This window comes from Armigeres subalbatus, chromosome 3 (genome assembly GCF_024139115.2).
Source record: "Armigeres subalbatus isolate Guangzhou_Male chromosome 3, GZ_Asu_2, whole genome shotgun sequence".
NCBI classification, from domain to species: Eukaryota; Metazoa; Arthropoda; class Insecta; order Diptera; family Culicidae; genus Armigeres; species Armigeres subalbatus.
The window spans coordinates 378,044,551-378,062,169 of NC_085141.1; the positions used below are offsets into that span (position 1 = coordinate 378,044,551).

The 17,619-nt window shown below is 39.3% G+C and overlaps 1 protein-coding gene across 6 annotated transcripts in view; it reads left to right on the forward strand.

Moving 5' to 3' along the window:
- Positions 1-17,619, forward strand: part of LOC134226601 (SH3 and multiple ankyrin repeat domains protein 1) — a 425,678-nt gene that overhangs the window by 176,296 nt on the left and 231,763 nt on the right. For 5 of the 6 annotated variants that reach the window (XM_062707471.1, XM_062707474.1, XM_062707476.1 and 2 more), the window contains one exon: positions 11,724-11,741. The exons of the other annotated variant lie outside the window; for it this stretch is intronic. In XM_062707471.1, the coding sequence (XP_062563455.1) occupies positions 11,724-11,741 (18 nt within the window). The remainder of the gene's footprint in view (positions 1-11,723; positions 11,742-17,619) is intronic. 6 annotated transcript variants of the gene reach the window in all.

Genomic DNA, 17,619 nt, shown 5'->3' on the forward strand with positions numbered 1-17,619 from the left:
TGTTTCAGTTAGCAACCCTCAACTTCCCACATTATTCGGATCACTTCACCTAATTCAGATCCATTAAGTTCAATTGAAGAGTTGGGCACCGCCGCCGCCGCCGACGACTATAATTGGACCCGCAAATCAAAACTGGCTCAACTTCCTTAATAAAATAATTTATTTTCCGTGCACTTGACTCATTCACACCTCCCTCCCAAGTAGGGTGGTGTTGTGATCCGAACGAGGGCGTCGTCATCGCGTGCTTTGGGGGGCAGTGTGAAACAAAAGCGAAAGGTTTAGAACCTTAATGGCGCACGGTGACGAAGGCCTGCCGTCATTAAGATGTTGCCTCGTGCGGCCCATTAAATTATAATACAATAATTTTTCGTCGGTTGGCTCGCGGTCCAACCATCGAAGGTCCGAAGCGCGAGAAACTGGAACAATTAAAAGATCGTTCTTGATCTTCCGTCGCGGTTCCGCTCATTCTCGTTCAGGTCCAGTTGGTTGTGTTTACTTTCGAACGAACAAAGCTTCCAAGGTCAGCTCCGAATGGACGGTGTTATCATGATGACGGCTTAATGGTGAGCTCGGTTTGAGGTCCCAAATGGAACAGGTTCCTCCAATATGGGTGCTTTGTAGAGAGAGAGGTTGGTCTGTTCGATTATCATCATTTTTAACTCCTAAAAATTTACAAAACATAAAAATGAAAGGGAAGCTCTATTGTTTAATTTGGTTATGAAAATAATATTAGTATAGGCTTAAGATTAACAGTAGTATGCGCTAGGCTGGCTCAAAAATCGATTTTGCTGCACAACACTTATCTGATTCTGTCTCATGTTCATGCATGGAAATTAGTAATGGGGAAATTAAATATTTCATTATACAGTTACAGACTGTAATGCTTTCCCATTAAGAGCAGGTAAAAAGAAAACCTCTCTTGAGTTTTTCTTTTACCTCTTAATGGGGAAGCACTATAATCTGTATAATGAAATATTTAATTTACCCATAACTTAAAAAAAACTTAAAACGGCTTGTGCTAAATCAGATTTTATTCAAATTAGTTAAAATTTTCGAAGGACACTCAGAACATGAGACAGAAACAGATGAGCGTTGTGGGGCAAAATCGATTTTTGAACCACACTAATTCGCATCTTATTTAAACAAAAAATAAACCGAATAGTGGTAAACTATCTTTTAAAGAACACAAGTTGGCGATGTAGGTACCTGGCCGTGTACTTAGCTGTTAGACAGACAAATAACAGTTTGTCAACGTGACACGCGTAACTAATCTATACACGGTCCAACATAGTGATTAAATTAAACAAGATTCCTAAATATGGAGTCTTAATAAAACAATAGGTTGAAAAATGCAACTCTCAGGCCTTGATCATCCACTTTCTTTTTCTTTCTTTCTTTTTTCTTCTTTGTTCCTCCTCTCCCCTTCTTTTTAAATCGTTTTTTCTTCTTGATTCCTTATGCCTTCTTTATTTTTTTTCCTACTTTTTTCCATCTTCCTTTCTTTTTTCCTCTTTCATCTATTTTCTTTCGTCTTTCTTATTCATTCTCACTCATTCCTTCTTACTTTATTTATTCTATTTTCTCTTTCTCCTAAGTTAACGGAGTAAACTACTACTCGTTTTTCGAAAAACACTTAGAACAGAGAACTTGTGTCTCAAATTTGGTTCAAATTAGTTGAGAGGTTCCAAATTCAAGAGGATTCCACCACACCTGTCTTCTTTTCTAACCGTTTATAATCGTGTATCAAATCTGATTGAAATCTTCACAGTGGTTTATAAGCTACACTGAATTGTTTGTTTTTTAAACAGTACCCCTCCCTGCACACCCTCTCCCTTTTCTTAATGACTTTAACCCCCCATATAATCTTCTCTTTGGAATATGGAATGTATGTACCAAATCGGTCCAGGAGTTCAGAATTTACACTGAATGGCCCGTTTTCTGAAAAATACCCCTCCTTCCAGCCTTTCCCTTTTACCTAATTGTCCTTCCATATAATCGTCTTCTCATTTCATAGCAAATATGTGTACACCTTTTGGTTGAAATCCGTCCCAAAGAACTGAATGTTATACTGAATTGTTCATTTCTCAGGATGAGTTCCTAGGGGAATTCAGGTTGGATTCCTGGGGGAGTTTAGGATGAATTCCTGGAGAAATTCAAGATGAATTCCTAGAAGAATTCAGGATTAATTCCGGGGGGAATTCAGGACGAACTCCGGGAGGAATTCAAAATGAATTCCGGGGAGGATTCAGGATGAATTCCGGGAGGGATTCAAGATGAATTCCTGGGGGAATTCAGGATGAACTCCTGGGGTATTCAGGATGAATTCCTGGGAGAATTCAAGATGAATTCATGGGGAATTCAGGATCAATTCATGGGAGTTCAGGATGAATTCCGAGGGAATTCAGGATGAACTCCGGAGGAATTCAGGATGAATTCATGGGGAATTCAGGATAATTTCGGGGAATTCAGGATGAATTCCGGGGGGAATTCAGGATGAATTCTGGGGAATTCAGGATGAATTCCGGGGGGAATTCAGGATGAATTCCGGGGGGAATTCAGGATGAATTCCGGGGGGAATTCAGGATGAATTCCGGGGGGAATTAAGGATGAATTCCTGGAGGAATTCGAGATGAATTCCTGGGTGAATTCAGGATGAATTCCAGTGGGAATTCAGGATGAATTCCTGGGGGAATTCAGGTTGTATTCCTGGGGGAATTCAGGATGAATTCCTTTGGGAATTCAGGATGAATTCCTGGGGGAATTCAGGATGAATTCCTGAGGGAATTCAGGATGAATTCCTGGGGGAATTCAGGATGAATTCCTGGGGGAATTCAGGATGAATTCCTGGGGGAATTCAGGATGAATTCCTGGGGGAATTCAGGATGAATTTCTGGGGGAATTCAGGATGAATTCCTGGGGGAATTCAGGATGAATTCCTGGGGGAATTCAGGATGAATTCCTGGGGGAATTCAGGATGAATTCCTGGGAGAATTCAGGATGAATTCCTGGGGGAATTCAGAATGAATTCCTGGGGGAATTCAGAATGAATTCCTGGGGGAATTCAGAATGAATTCCTGGGGGAATTCAGAATGAATTCCTGGGGGAATTCAGGATGAATTCCTGGGGGAATTCAGGATGAATTCCTGGGGGAATTCAGGATGAATTCCTGGGGGAATTAAGGATGAATTCCTGGAGGAATTCGAGATGAATTCCTGGAGGAATTCGAGATGAATTCCAGTGGGAATTCAGGATGAATTCCTGTGAGAATTCAGGATAAATTCCTGGGGGAATTCAGGTTGTATTCCTGGGGGAATTCAGGATGAACTCCTTTGGGAATTCAGGATGAATTCCTGGGGGAATTCAGGTTGAATTCCTGGGGGAATTCAGGTTGAATTCCTGGGGGAATTCAGGATGAATTCTTGGGGGAATTCAGGATGAATTCCTGGGGGAATTCAGGATGAATTCCTGGGGGAATTCAGGATGAATTCCTGGGAGAATTCAGGATGAATTCCTGGGGGAATTCAGGATGAATTCCTGGGGGAATTCAGGATGAATTCCTGAGGGAATTCAGGATGAATTCCTGAGGGAATTCAGGATGAATTCCTGGGGGAATTCAGGATGAATTCCTGGGGGAATTCAGGATGAATCTCTGGGGATGAATTCAGGATGAGTTCCTGGGGGAATTCGGGATGAATTCCTGGGAGAATTCAAAGTGAATTCCTGCAGGAATTCAAAATGAATTCCTATGGGGAATTCAGGATGAATTCCTGGGGAATTCAGGATGAATTCTGGGAATTCAGGATGAATTCCTGGGGAATTCAGGATGAATTCTGGGAATTCAGGATGAATTCTGGGGAATTCAGGATGAATTCTGGGGAATTCAGGATGAATTCCTGGGGAATTCAGGATGAATTCCTGGGAATCAGGATGAATTCCTGGGGAATTCAGGATGAATTCCTGGGAATTCAGGATGAATTCCTGGGAATTCAGGATGAATTCCTGGGGAATTCAGGATGAATTCTGGGGAATTCAGGATGAATTTCTGGGGAATTCAGGATGAATTCCTGGGAATTCAGGATGAATTCTGGGAATTCAGGATGAATTCCTGGGGAATTCAGGATAAATTCCTGGGAATTCAGGATGAATTCCTGGGAATTCAGGTTGAATTCCTGGGAATTCAGAATGAATCTCTGGGGAATTCAGAATGAATCTCTGGGGAATTCAGAATGAATTCCTGGGGAATTCAGAATGAATTCCTGGAATTCAGAATGACTTCCTGGGGAATTCAGAATGAATTCTGGGGAATTCAGAATGAATTCTGGGGAATTCAGAATGAATTCTGGGAATTCAGAATGAATTCCTGGGAATTCAGAATGAATTCCTGGGGAATTCAGAATGAATTCCTGGGGAATTCAGAATGAATTCCTGGGGAATTCAGAATGAATTCCGAGGGGAATTCAGAATGAATTCCGAGGGGAATTCAGAATGAATTCTGGGGAATTCAGAATGAATTCTTAGGGGAATTCAGAATGAATTCCTGGTGAATTCAGAATGAATTCCTGGGGAATTCAGAATGAATTCCTGTGGGAATTCAGAATGAATTCCTGGGGGAATTCAGAATGAATTCCTGGGGGAATTCAGAATGAATTCCTGGGGGAATTCAGAATGAATTCCTGGGGGAATTCAGAATGAATTCCTGGGGGAATTCAGAATGAATTCCTGGGGGAATTCAGAATGAATTCCTGGGGGAATTCAGAATGAATTCCTGGGGGAATTCAGAATGAATTCCTGGGGGAATTCAGAATGGGGGAATTCAGAATGAATTCCTGGGCGAATTAGGAATGAATTCCTGGGGAATTCAGAATGAATTCTGGGGAATTCAGAATGAATTCCTAGAGGAATTCAAAATGAATTCCTGGGGGAATTCAAAACGAATTTCTGAAAGAATTCAAAACGAATTCCTGGAGGAATTCATAACCAATTCCTGGAGGAATTCAGAATGAATTTTTGCGAGAATTTAGAATGAATTTCTGGGAGAATTTAGAATGAATTCCTGGGTAAATTCTGAATGAATTCCTGGGGGAATTCCGAATGAATTCCAGGGGGAATACTGAATGAATTCCTGGAGGAATTCAGAATGAATTCCTGGAGGAATTCAGAATGAATTCCTGGAGGAATTCAGAATGAATTCCTGGGGGAATTCAGAATGAATTCCTGGGGGAATTCAGAATGAATTCCTGGGGGAATTCAGAATGAATTCCTGGGGGAATTCAGAATGAATTCCTGGGGGAATTCAGAATGAATTCCTGGGGGAATTCAGAATTAATTCCTGGGGGAATTCAGAATGAATTCCTGGGGGAATTCAGAATGAATTCCTGGGGGAATTCAGAATGAATTCCTGGGGGAATTCAGAATGAATTCCTGGGGGAATTCAGAATGAATTCCTGGGGGTATTCAGAATGAATTCCTGGGGAATTCAGAATGAATTCCTGGGGAATTCAGAATGAATTCCTGGGGAATTCAGAATGAATTCCTGGGGGAATTCAGAATGAATTCCTGGGGGAATTCAGAATGAATTCTTGGGGAATTCAGAATGAATTCCTGGGGGAATTTAGAATGAATTCCTGGGGGAATTCAGAATGAATTCCTGGGGGAACTCAGAATGAATTCCCGGGGGAATTCAGAATTAATTCCCGGGGGAATTCAGAATGGATTACTGGGGGAATTCAGAATGGATTACTGGGGGAATTCAGAATAATTTCTTGGGGGAATTCAGAATGAATTCCTGGGGGAATTCAGAATGAATTCTTGGGGGAATTCAGAATGAATTACTGGAGGAATTCAGAATAATTTCTTGGGGGAATTCAGAATGAATTCCTGGGGGAATTCAGAATGAATTCCTGGGGGAATTCAGAATGAATTCCTGGGGGAATTAAGAATGAATTCCTGGGGGAATTCTGAATGAATTCCTGGGGGAATTCAGAATGAATTCCTGGGGACTTCAGAATGAATTCCTGGGGAATTCAAAATGAATTCCTGAAATTCAGAATGAATTCCTGGGGAATTCAGAATGAATTCTGGGGAATTCAGAATAAATTCCAGGAGCAATTCAGAATGAATTCCTGGGGTAATTCAGAATGAATTCCTGGGGGAATTCAGAATGAATTCCTGGGGGAAATCAGAATGAATTTCGGGGGGAATTCAGAATGAATTCCGGAGGGAATTCAGAATGAATTCCGGGGGGAATTCAGAATGAATTCCTAGAGGAATTCTGGATGAATTCCTAGAAGAATTCAGAATAAATTCCTGGAGGAATTCAAAATGAATTCCTGGAGGAATTCAAAATGAATTCCTGGAGGAATTCAGAATGAATTCTTGGAGGAATTCAGAATGAATTTCTGGAGGAATTCAGAATGAATTCCTGGGGGAATTCAGAATGAATTCCTGGAGGAATTCAGAATGAATTCCTGGAGGAATTCAGAATGAATTCCTGGGGGAATTCAGAATGAATTCCTGGGGGAATTCAGAATGAATTCCTGGGGGAATTCAGAATGAATTCCTGGGGGAATTCAGTATGAATTCCTGGGGGAATTCAGAATGAATTCCTGGAGGAATTCAAAACGAATTCCTGGGATAATTTAGAATGAATTCCTGGGGGAATTCAGAATTAACTCCTGGGGGAATTCAGAATGAATTCCTGGGGGAATTCAGAATGAATTCCTGGGAGAATTCAGAATGAATTCCTGGGAGAATTCAGAATGAATTCCTGGGAGAATTCAGAATGAATTCCTGGGGGTATTCAGAATGAATTCCTGGGGGAATTCAGAATGAATTCCTGGGGGAATTCAGAATGAATTCCTGGGGGAATTCAGAATGAATTCCTGGGGGAATTCAGAATGAATTCCTGGGGGAATTCAGAATAATTTCTTGGGGGAATTCAGAATGAATTCCTGGGAGAATTCAGAATGAATTCCTGGGGGAATTCAGAATGAATTCCTGGGGGAATTCAGAATGAATTCCTGGGGGAATTCAGAATGAATTCCTGGGGGAATTCAGAATGGATTACTGGGGGAATTCAGAATGAATTACTGGGGGAATTCAGAATAATTTCTTGGGGGAATTCAGAATGATTTCTTGGGGGAATTCAGAATGAATTCCTGGGGGAATTCAGAATGAATTACTGGGGGAATTCAGAATAATTTCTTGGGGGAATTCAGAATGAATTCCTGGGGGAATTCAGAATGAATTCCTGGGGGAATTCAGAATGAATTCCTGGGGGAATTCAGAATGAATTCCCGGGGGAATTCTGAATGAATTCCTGGGGAATTCAGAATGAATTACTGGGGGAATTCAGAATAATTTCTTGGGGGAATTCAGAATGAATTCCTGGGGGAATTCAGAATGAATTCCTGAGGGGAATTCAGTATGAATTCCTGGGGGGAATTCAGAATGAATTCGTGTGGGGAGTTGAGGATGAATTCCAGTGGGGAATTCAGAATGTATCCCTGGTGGAATAAGGGATGAATTTCTGGGGGAAAGGAGAATGAATTCCTGGGGGTATTCAAAATGAATTCCCGGGGGGAATTCAGAAATAATTTCTAAGGAAATTCAGAATTAATTCCTGGGGGAATTCAGAATGAATTCATCCTGAATTCCCCCAGGAATTCATCCTGAATTCTCCCAGAAATTCATCCTGACTTCCCCCAGGAATTCATTCTGAGATCCCCCAGGAATTTATCCTGAATTCCCCCAGGAATTCATCCTGAATTCCCCCAGGAATTCATCCTGAATTCCCCCAGGAATTCATCCTGACTTCCCCCAGGATTTCATCCTGATTCCCCCAGGAATACATCCTGAATTCCACCAGGAATTCATCCTGAATTCTCCCAGGAATTCATCCTGAATTCCCACAGGAATCTATCCTGAATTCCCACAGGAATTTATCCTGAATTCGCCTAGAATTCGCCAAAGAATTCATCCTGAATTCTCCCAGGAATTCATTCTGAATTCCCCCAGGAATTCATCCTGAATTCCCCCAGAAATTCATTCTGAATTTCCTCAGGAATTAATTTCGAATTTCCCCAGGAATTCATTTTGAGTTCCCCTAGGAAGTTATTCTGAATTCCTCCAGGGATTATTTCTGAATTCACCCAGGGATTGATTCTGAATTCCCCCAGGGATTCATTTTGAATTCCTCCAGGAATTCATTCTGAATTCAATTCATTCTGAATTCAATTCATTCTGAATTCAGAATTAGTTCCTGGAGGAATTCAAGCTACATTCCTGCAGAATTCCAGGATGAATTCCTGGGGGAATTCAGGATGAATTCCTGGAGGAATTCAGGATGAATTCATGTGAGGAGTTGAGGAAGAATCCCTGTGGGGAATTCAAGATGAATTCCTGGTGGAATTAAGGATGATTCTCTGGGGGAATTGAGGATGAATTTATGGGAAACGGCGAATCTTTGTAACGTTAAATATGGATTTTCTTGTGAAAATTCGAAAAACTTCCAGTGAAAATTACAAAGAATTTCCACAAAAATTCAAAAAATTTAATTGAAATTCTTAAGACAAAGTCGTGAGAATTTCGAAAAGTCTCTCGTGTATATTCATAGAAGAAATTCTTTCGCTAGAGTTCCGAAGAATTTCCCAAAAAATCCGACGAATTTCTAAATATTAAACTTACAACAACTTCAGATATAAATAACATCTGTTGATATATACCCGATTTTTTTTTTCACACGGGGATGCGTTCCGTGTAAAAAAAGTTTTCAGTTCAGTTGTTGGCTTCGTGGCCGTGTGGTTAGCGACGTCAATCGTCTAGACGCATGGGTTATGGAGCGTAGCTTCGATTCCCGCCCTGGTAAGGAGAAAATTTTTCGTGATCGAAAAATTCTCCACCGGTTCACTGGCTGTTACGTGTCCTGTCCGTTGTCTAGGTGTTAAGTGTTCAGTCTGTACGACCTCTGTTGGAAAACGGTGTTCCTGTCGTTTTTTTAATTCGAGAATCCGTGTAAAAAAAGTTTTATGATTTCTCGAGAAATCATGCAAAATGGAGCAACTTTGCATGTACAAACAGAATCGGGTGTAGTTTTAAGTAATTCAATAAAACCAATGTTGGTAAGTTGAATGTATACAATAATTAACTAAATAAATAAATATAATTTAGTAGTTGCCATTCGTGTCTAGTAAATATTCTATCAAAAAATAACAGATAAGGATGAATTCATACGCAGCAACTGAATCAACTACAGGAAAAGGTCCTGGAGCAACTTCTGCGGCAGATTAAAAAATGTCTCGTGGATGAATTCGCAGGAGAGCTTCAGGAGACATTCCTACAGGGTCTCGAGGAGAAATTTCAGAAGTAAACAAAGAAGGAATCACTGGAGGAGTTCCAGAAAGATTTTCTGAAGGAACTCTCAACAATCTTTAGGTGACGATGTTCTTGAAGGAGTTTCATTAGACATTTGTAGAAGAACTCCAGGAGGAATCACTGTGCGCTCCTCAAGGCGAATTCCTTGGTTAACTCCAGGAGATTTTTGGAAGAATTTCTGGAAAAAATGAAACAAATTATAATAAGAACTACAGAAGAAGTTTCTGGACGAACTTTGGCGAATCTGCAAGAGGTATTTCTAGTGGAACTTCAGGAGATATTCTGAGATATTCTTGGAAGAACTGCAGAAGGAATTTCTGGAGAAACTCTCTAAGATCTCTTGGTATAGTTCCTTTAGGATTCCAGGAGAATTCACAAATTCCTAAATTCTATGTAATAAACTTATAACCCTAAAAAATCACGAATTTGAAGCTTATAAAAATCCTAAATTCCTAATTTGAAACAGATTTTACGATCGTGATTATGATTGATTTGTTTACCGGCTATGGCAGGCTTGTCTAGACAAAGTGATTTCCATGCCACCAACCAAGTCACCCACAACCAGGACGATAAGCAAGAAGATTCGCGCTTCCATTGTGTGCTATTCACTAGATGGTATCTATGCCTCCCTTTCACATATTGTCGCTTCATATTTGTTCGCACCTTCGCTAGGGTGCTTTCAATCTGTTGATTTTCAAATGATAACTTTCGGTCATCTACTCCGTCATACTTCTCCGAGCTACTACACATGTTGCCGAAAACTGTCTGTGATTCATAAGCAATCAAATTAAGTCACATTTGAGCTGCTGCAACCAAACTTGTGTGGATTGTGCTGCTAGGGTTGAGTAGGACTGACCAAAAATGCCAAATCTAAATCCCTAAATAAATTCCTGATTCTTAAACTCTAAGATTATGAAATTTGATAAATTGCCATTACTTATTATTATTTATCAGTTTAGATTGCGGTTTTTAGCCTGGCTAGCGCACTTGCGCCGCGATCCAACTTCGTTTCCCCTCAGTGATAATATTCTTATCAACTTATCCAATTCCCAGTCCTGTCTTTTCGGGGTAAGAAAATTATTTATTTAGTTTTTTGCATTTTTTTTTAACAAGCTGATTTTTTAGAACGTTAATCATGTTAATTTTCATTCGGCATAAAATGTTGTATTGTTTCAATTCGGACGGCTTTCATACAAGCAGTGCGGTACGACTTGCAAGCAATACAATGTGTGTCCTGCAAAAAACGTGGAACGGAACATTCCGACTGGTTTTCGGCGACCAATATATGGATTTCCAATCTGTTGTCGCTAACGAAGTCCTAATATCCTACAGATTGTAACTGGAAAGAATCATGACCATTGGACCAAAAACACCTGAGATATATCGGGGCAAAGTTGCCGTCCCACGCTTTCTGCAGGGGTTGGTAATTGCAGTGTTTGAGTGAATGCTGGATGAGCCACGTGGATCATTATCAGTATGTACCAAAGTGTGTTTAACCTCAAACAGATTCATGTTAATGTAAAATAAATCCCAGTATGTTGAATATCATAAATTAGGACCTAGTTTTGTTATATCTCAATACGAGGGAATATCGTAAAGGTTTTTTCATTATGGTGAGAGCCTAATGGGACATCATCTTCTACCAAAACAACACAGGAAACACACATGATTGAGTGATACGTTGTTTTGCATATCTGTGTAAAACAACTTAGAAACATTGTGAAGAATATTTGAAGGAAACTACATTCTATGCTACAATAACAACAATATTTGCTATTAACAATCACAACACATTCTAAACAAAAGTCTTTCAAAATCGTTTGTTATAGACCAGTGGTGCTCAGCACTTAGGGCGTTTGTTTTTCCTTATATCGCTTCGCAATTTGTGACAAGCAATCCAAGGAAAAAACGCCCAAAATGCTGAGCACCACTGTTATAGACCGACGACAATCGTAAAGCCGAATTAACATTTTGCTTTTATTTTGTTTTTATTTACATTCGCACTTCTGCTTCATTAATACCGCACCAACTGCTACACAACAATGATGGTAATCGCATCATCAACAACACCACCACCAACAACAACAAAAATCAACGCTTGCAAAACACCGCGTCCCATCACTTCAATGGCGATGTCATCAACGACCGTCGCAAACAAATAAAACAAACACGGCCTTCTTCGACCTAAATCGGACCACGCCACCTCTCGAACCATAAATCGTTTGGGCCGGGCGGTATCAAACTTCACACGTGTGCGACCACGCAACCATCTAACGGTCGTCGGTGCTTGATGATAACAATGGCAACATGGTGTCAAAAAACAAAACCGTAAACACAAACTCACCTCGCAGGTCGCCTTCTGGTTCTGGGTAAGCAAAGCAAACCAAGTTGCATGACCCTTGACGTGTTGGCATGTTGAAGCGTTCCTTACGAAGAAGAACGCAAAGATCCATTTCACATTTCACCCGCGCGCATGATTTATGTTCCATCTGTGGTAAATTCCACCTAGGCCGCGTTTACTTTCATCTTAATGTTCAGTATGGATGATTCCACCGCAAAAACCGGATGCATTCAATCAGAGAATCGCTACGATTGGAGTGGAAGCCATCGCTCACGACAGTGTTGAACCGCACACCGCATGATCATGTTTCTGACTAACACGATAACTTCCATCGAAACGAATGCTGTTGAGCCGGATAGATGTTAAGTCCGGAATATCCGGAAGTTTTTTTACAAGAATAAGGCAAAATCCACATTTTTAGTGTTTACGGTCCTGCGTTTGAACCCTGATAACTCCCACCATACTCATCATTCTGCACGATTACCATCAAGTCAACGTCAGAGCGCAAATGCTAGGATAGATCTTTCGCTAAATTGACCTGGGAATAGTAAATATTCCGCGCGTGAAGTCTGCTCCAAACACGTGACTTCCTCTGACAGAGCAGTGCTCTTCACACATCATGTACCGATATCTACGGGGCGGGGAGATATATCATTTTTCCGGCACGGGTTCTTGCGCTTTCTGACGAATAGACGCAGTAATGTACAGCCGTAATGCATGGTTTCGGAATCATCCATATCCTTCATTTCGGCACACAGCTGCTTTCGTGATGGATGAAAGTAAAATCGGAAAGAAATTCCATCATTTGCCAGGGAATTAGCACTCTTTTGGCATCGTGGCGTAATGACGACGACGGTATGGAACCGGGTGAGAACGAGTTAACTTTACGTTTTAGTTTGAAACCGGTCGTCCGTTTGGGTGGTGGAGATGGTGTGGAGGATACGGTCGTGTAATTAGCCTCGTCCGCCCCAGGAGCTCCACCCTATAAAAAAATACTCACGTTCCCCGATTATTAGCTTCCGCTCTCGTTCCCTATATGTGGATTGTGGGGAGTTGCTATTGCTGCGCATATAGTATGTGCTTTCGAATTCGAATTATTAGCAGTGCAGTTCGTTGTAGGTTAGTAGTGCCGTAGCGAATTGGTATCATGCATGTGGAGTAAATTAAGAGCACTGGATCGGCATCAACATAAAATGCGGAGCAATTACGTTGTTTACAAACATCGCAAAAATCATTTATTACGATGGGAAACGTGACGGCTTTCGCATTCAAGGAAAGGGTTTAGTGAAATACATTCGAGTTAACTCCCACAGCTGAAAAGTAGTGGAACAACATTAACTTTATTTTCTGGACTAACCACATAAATGATGCTATGACACCTTCCCGTACGCCATCAACCGGGAAAAAGTCTTGATAATGAGCATGAGAACCATAACCACAGTTACCACTTCGTGATTGAACAGAACAAGTGAAATGGTGCAGGGTACTGAAGCATTGAAACTACTTTCACTATGTTTTTGAACACGGTTTAGTAATAAAAACTTTACAGATATCACTACGATTATCAAGGAAATGAAGCAATGTTAAGGTGAAATGCTTTGATATTTATGATCGTAAGCACTTCTGCGTATCCACAGTTGTCGAATAATGAGTTTTATTACAGTCGCATAGATCTTAACGATCTACAATGACCATGTAGCTAGACTGGCTAAAAGGAAAAAAGGGGATTCCTTAAATATGACCTCGGGGATTATGAAAAAATGAAAAAAAAATGTTTTGGTTCAATTATACTGCCAATGGGCACGTTTAAGAACATGTTGTTTAAAAAGACGTTTCAATCCAAAGTAAAATTTAAAAAAATGAGAAAGCCTTTAACGCAAGTCACGTCATTAATTTTTAATAAACCCTGAGCAAAGTGTAACATTATATTGAGGATAAATAGAAAACAAAAATAAATAGAAAAAAAAAATTTCCTTGATTGATAACTTATTTTGATTTCATTTTGTTGTTTATTTTAAATTATATGAACTGATCCACCTAATTACTTATTTCGTTATCACAAACAAACATCAAAATCAGATTTTGTTTTGCTGTAGATTTTGTTATTTTAACCGTTAAAACGACCAAAAGGATATCAACCTAAATTATCAGAATCAGCACTCCTAAACATTAGAACAGGTTATCGATTTGATCTCAAGCTATGCTCGGGTCCTCTTCCCTTGCATGAAATGTCACTTGCGTTCATCAATATTTTCCATAATTGGATCAAAATATGCTATGTAATGCTGAAAGAACTGATTGTTACATGGAAACGGTAAGTGGATTGGCGAGAAAATGTGGTTAAAGCTGCTTTCAAGGCTCATGTAGTGTAGTGGAAACAAATCTCCTGGAAAATTAGCTCAATTTCATGGAGACATCTGTAAGCATATGCGGTATTTCGAAAAAAAAAATCGTTTCTGGTCTGTGAAATTCAATCTGAAGTACATATCTTTGTGCATTTTAGAAAGGTGCACAGGATTCTTCTAGTGAGCAAATGTATGCTATATATATGTAGACGAATAATAAGAAGGAATAAGTTTTGGCTGTTACGCCCTTTTCAAATTTCAATTCTCTATCTGTGTATGCGCCTGGCAGATGTGGATACATAATTGAGTATCCCACTAAATAGAAAAAATAAATTTAAGCATTCATTTTCTAATTTTGACTTAGCTCAATACTATAAAACCACGCCGACAAGACAATATGAAGTATGCTTCAGCATAATTACATTATTGTTAAGTGAACTAAGATTTTAAACGAAATTTGAATCCTTATATGGAAAATCTCACAATTTCTATATTTTTTTACACTTACTGAAGTAAAACTGGTATAAAACTGATCATATTCGGGAGCATACGCTTCACGATGAATTCCTTTGAAAACGGCACAATCGCCAAAGGTATATGCGGCGAGAATGCGATGATTTATCACCGACTGCCTCTTCTGTTATTATAACTCTATTGGTAGCAAACAGTTATTTGACTGCGAACAAGTGAAATCAGAATTGCGTACCTACATAATGTAAAATCAATTTAATAAAAATTCCGCGGAAAAAAATTAAATTTTCGTTTCGTTTCGAAATTTTTTGAATTAAATGAACTTTGATTTCGTATCGTTTCGAAGTCTCGAAAGTGAATCTATATTTCGTTTCGTTCCGATCCGAATCAACATAGATATTTTAAATTTCGTTTCGTTAGGAAAAAGTGTGTTATCGCATACCCTTAGACATCTGAACTGTGTGACAGTATTGCTGTGCAACTGGGTGATATGCTGCACTAAAGATTAAAATAAAAACCCCAAAAAAATAAATAAAATAAGAAAAAATTGCAATTAGGGTAACCGTACCCTTAGTGGAGGTAGCACCAATAGTGGAGGTAGTCTGAAAGTGAGGTTTTAATGAGATTTATCATATTTATACACTTTACGATGGTTTCAGTTGGTGCGTCGTGCTTTAAATATCATGTTAAATGCAACTTATCTTAAGATTTCGCTTGAAAAACTATTGAAAACAATGATTTTCCTTAACAAAATTGACTCCCTTGCACCTATAGTGGTGCAACTGTACCAATAGTGGCGAGACTCATAAGAAACCAATGGATAGCACCACTATGGGAACCAAAATTAATTTTTACCGCCACTAAAGGAACAGTGTACCCATAGTGGTGCAAGCAATATTTGGTAATTGTTGATGTTAAATGACATCTATCTCATTTCTGTTAGCAAATTTATAAGTTTATTCATTGACTAAGATATTAAAGCAGTAATTTTTCCATAATGATCAATTTTTAAAAAATATTTTCTTCTGTGGATCTACTAATACCTCCACTATTGGTACCGTTACCCTATAAAAACGAACTTTCAATAGAGAAATCAAAATTTTCCATTGTAAAAAAGTACAAATTTTCTGTAACTGAATCAATATCAGCAATAAACATAAAGGTGTGTGCCGGTCCGATATTCGTCGGCGGCGGCGTTTGTCAAGATTTTGGTCGGCGGCGGCGGGGTTTTCGTTACGCGTTACGCCGAAAGCCATTTTAGCCGGCAGCGGCGTGGCGATTTGTTTATTACGTTTCTTTAAGCAATTAATTGCATATTATTCGGCAACTCGGCCGTACAATTTCTTTAAGATTTTTTTCATTTTCAAAGGAAGAATCTTTTGAATTTCGCATGAAAAATCTATTCAACTTTCCCAAACTTCTCTATAATTGTTTTCCTAAATTACCAAAAGAAGCTTTTTGAAACTCCCAAATAAAATTGTTTAGATTTTCAGCATAAGCTTCGTCGCAATTTACATGAGAAACTTCAGAATTTCCACGAGAAGTTGTTCTTAACTTCTACAGGAAAATCTTCGAGAATTTACAGATAGTTCCTGTTGAGTTTCTGTTGAGCATCCTTCGAAATTTAGACAAACAATTCGTCATAATTGTAGGAGAGTGCGGCTGGTAGAATTGGTGTTTTAACATTGGCTTTCTCAGCCTAGAATAATTAAGAAGGCTAGTTTGGCCAACGATAAAAAAGTAGATGTTTAAAAATTACCACGGGAGACTCTAAAAAGTTTTGAAGCAGAACTCTCCGAAATATTCACGAAAAAAATCTCCGAAATTTTGACGGAAACTTTTATAGGATTTCCGCGGAGGATTGATTAAAAATCAAAACATAGATTTCAATAAAAAAATAATCTTTGGATTTCAACGAAATTATTGGATTTCTACGGGACATTCTTTGCACAGTAGACGTTCGATAACTGAAAGACATTTTACTGCAATTCGATAGTTACATCAGTTTTGGAAATATTGGACCGCTGAACTTCATAACGATGTCAAAGTCGATGATAGCTACATTACGCTGCACAATCAGGTTAATTTCTATTGCATCTGACGTCGTCTGACAATCTTTTGACGTCTAGAATGCGTTGCAGTTATCGAACGGCATTCGCTAACTAAAATGAAAACATGTTGCAGTTATCGTACGACTAGTTTATTGTACATAATAAATTCTTGGGAAATTTGGCCGAAAAAGTCGTTTGCCCTAACAGATCGTTTGGCCAGATGGGGCATCAGCCCGAAAATGCTGTTTGGTTGAAACAGTCGTTTGACAGAATGGGCCACTTGTAATTAAGTAAAAAATATCCATCCGTTTGGCCTAATGACATTTACGGCGAAAAGGCCTTTTTGTCAAACGACCATTGAACGAAATTTCATAACCTCTCTACTTTCCAAGTCGATACTGGCCTTTAAGCTAAAAGTAATATAACCAAATCCCATTAAACCGAATTGAACGAAACTAGTTTGACCAAAAATATAGTTTGACCGAAAGCGACATAGAGCCGCAATGGACATTCAGCCGAACTGGTAATTTGGCCGCTCCCGCCTATTCAATCCACAGCAGCAAACGCTTTCATTCGATTGACTATTAGAACATATCCTGTCAGTTTGAAAACATGCTGTAAAACCAATTTTCGGGACGACATTTGCATCAAATGGCACAAACATCAATTCGACATCAGTTATAAATATAAAATCGGAAAAAAAAATTTCCCTGCGATTTTCTATTTTTCCGACCGCCTGTCAATCGAATTACCTGATCTTGAATTGACAGAACAAAAACAGTCAATTGACTAGAGCACTATTCAATTAAGACGACATGAAAGACGACAGGGACAAAAAATGACTAACTAGATTTGCGTTTCAGCATTCAAGTGAATGAGGCGACATTTATCAGCACTGAACCGAAGAGATCATTTGACGAAAATGCCGTTTGGTAAGAATGGTCATTTATCCTGAAAATGTCCTTCCTGCAAAACAACCCTTTCGGTCAAACGGCATTTTCTGTCAAATGACTTATTCGCCTAAACATCATTTTGGTAA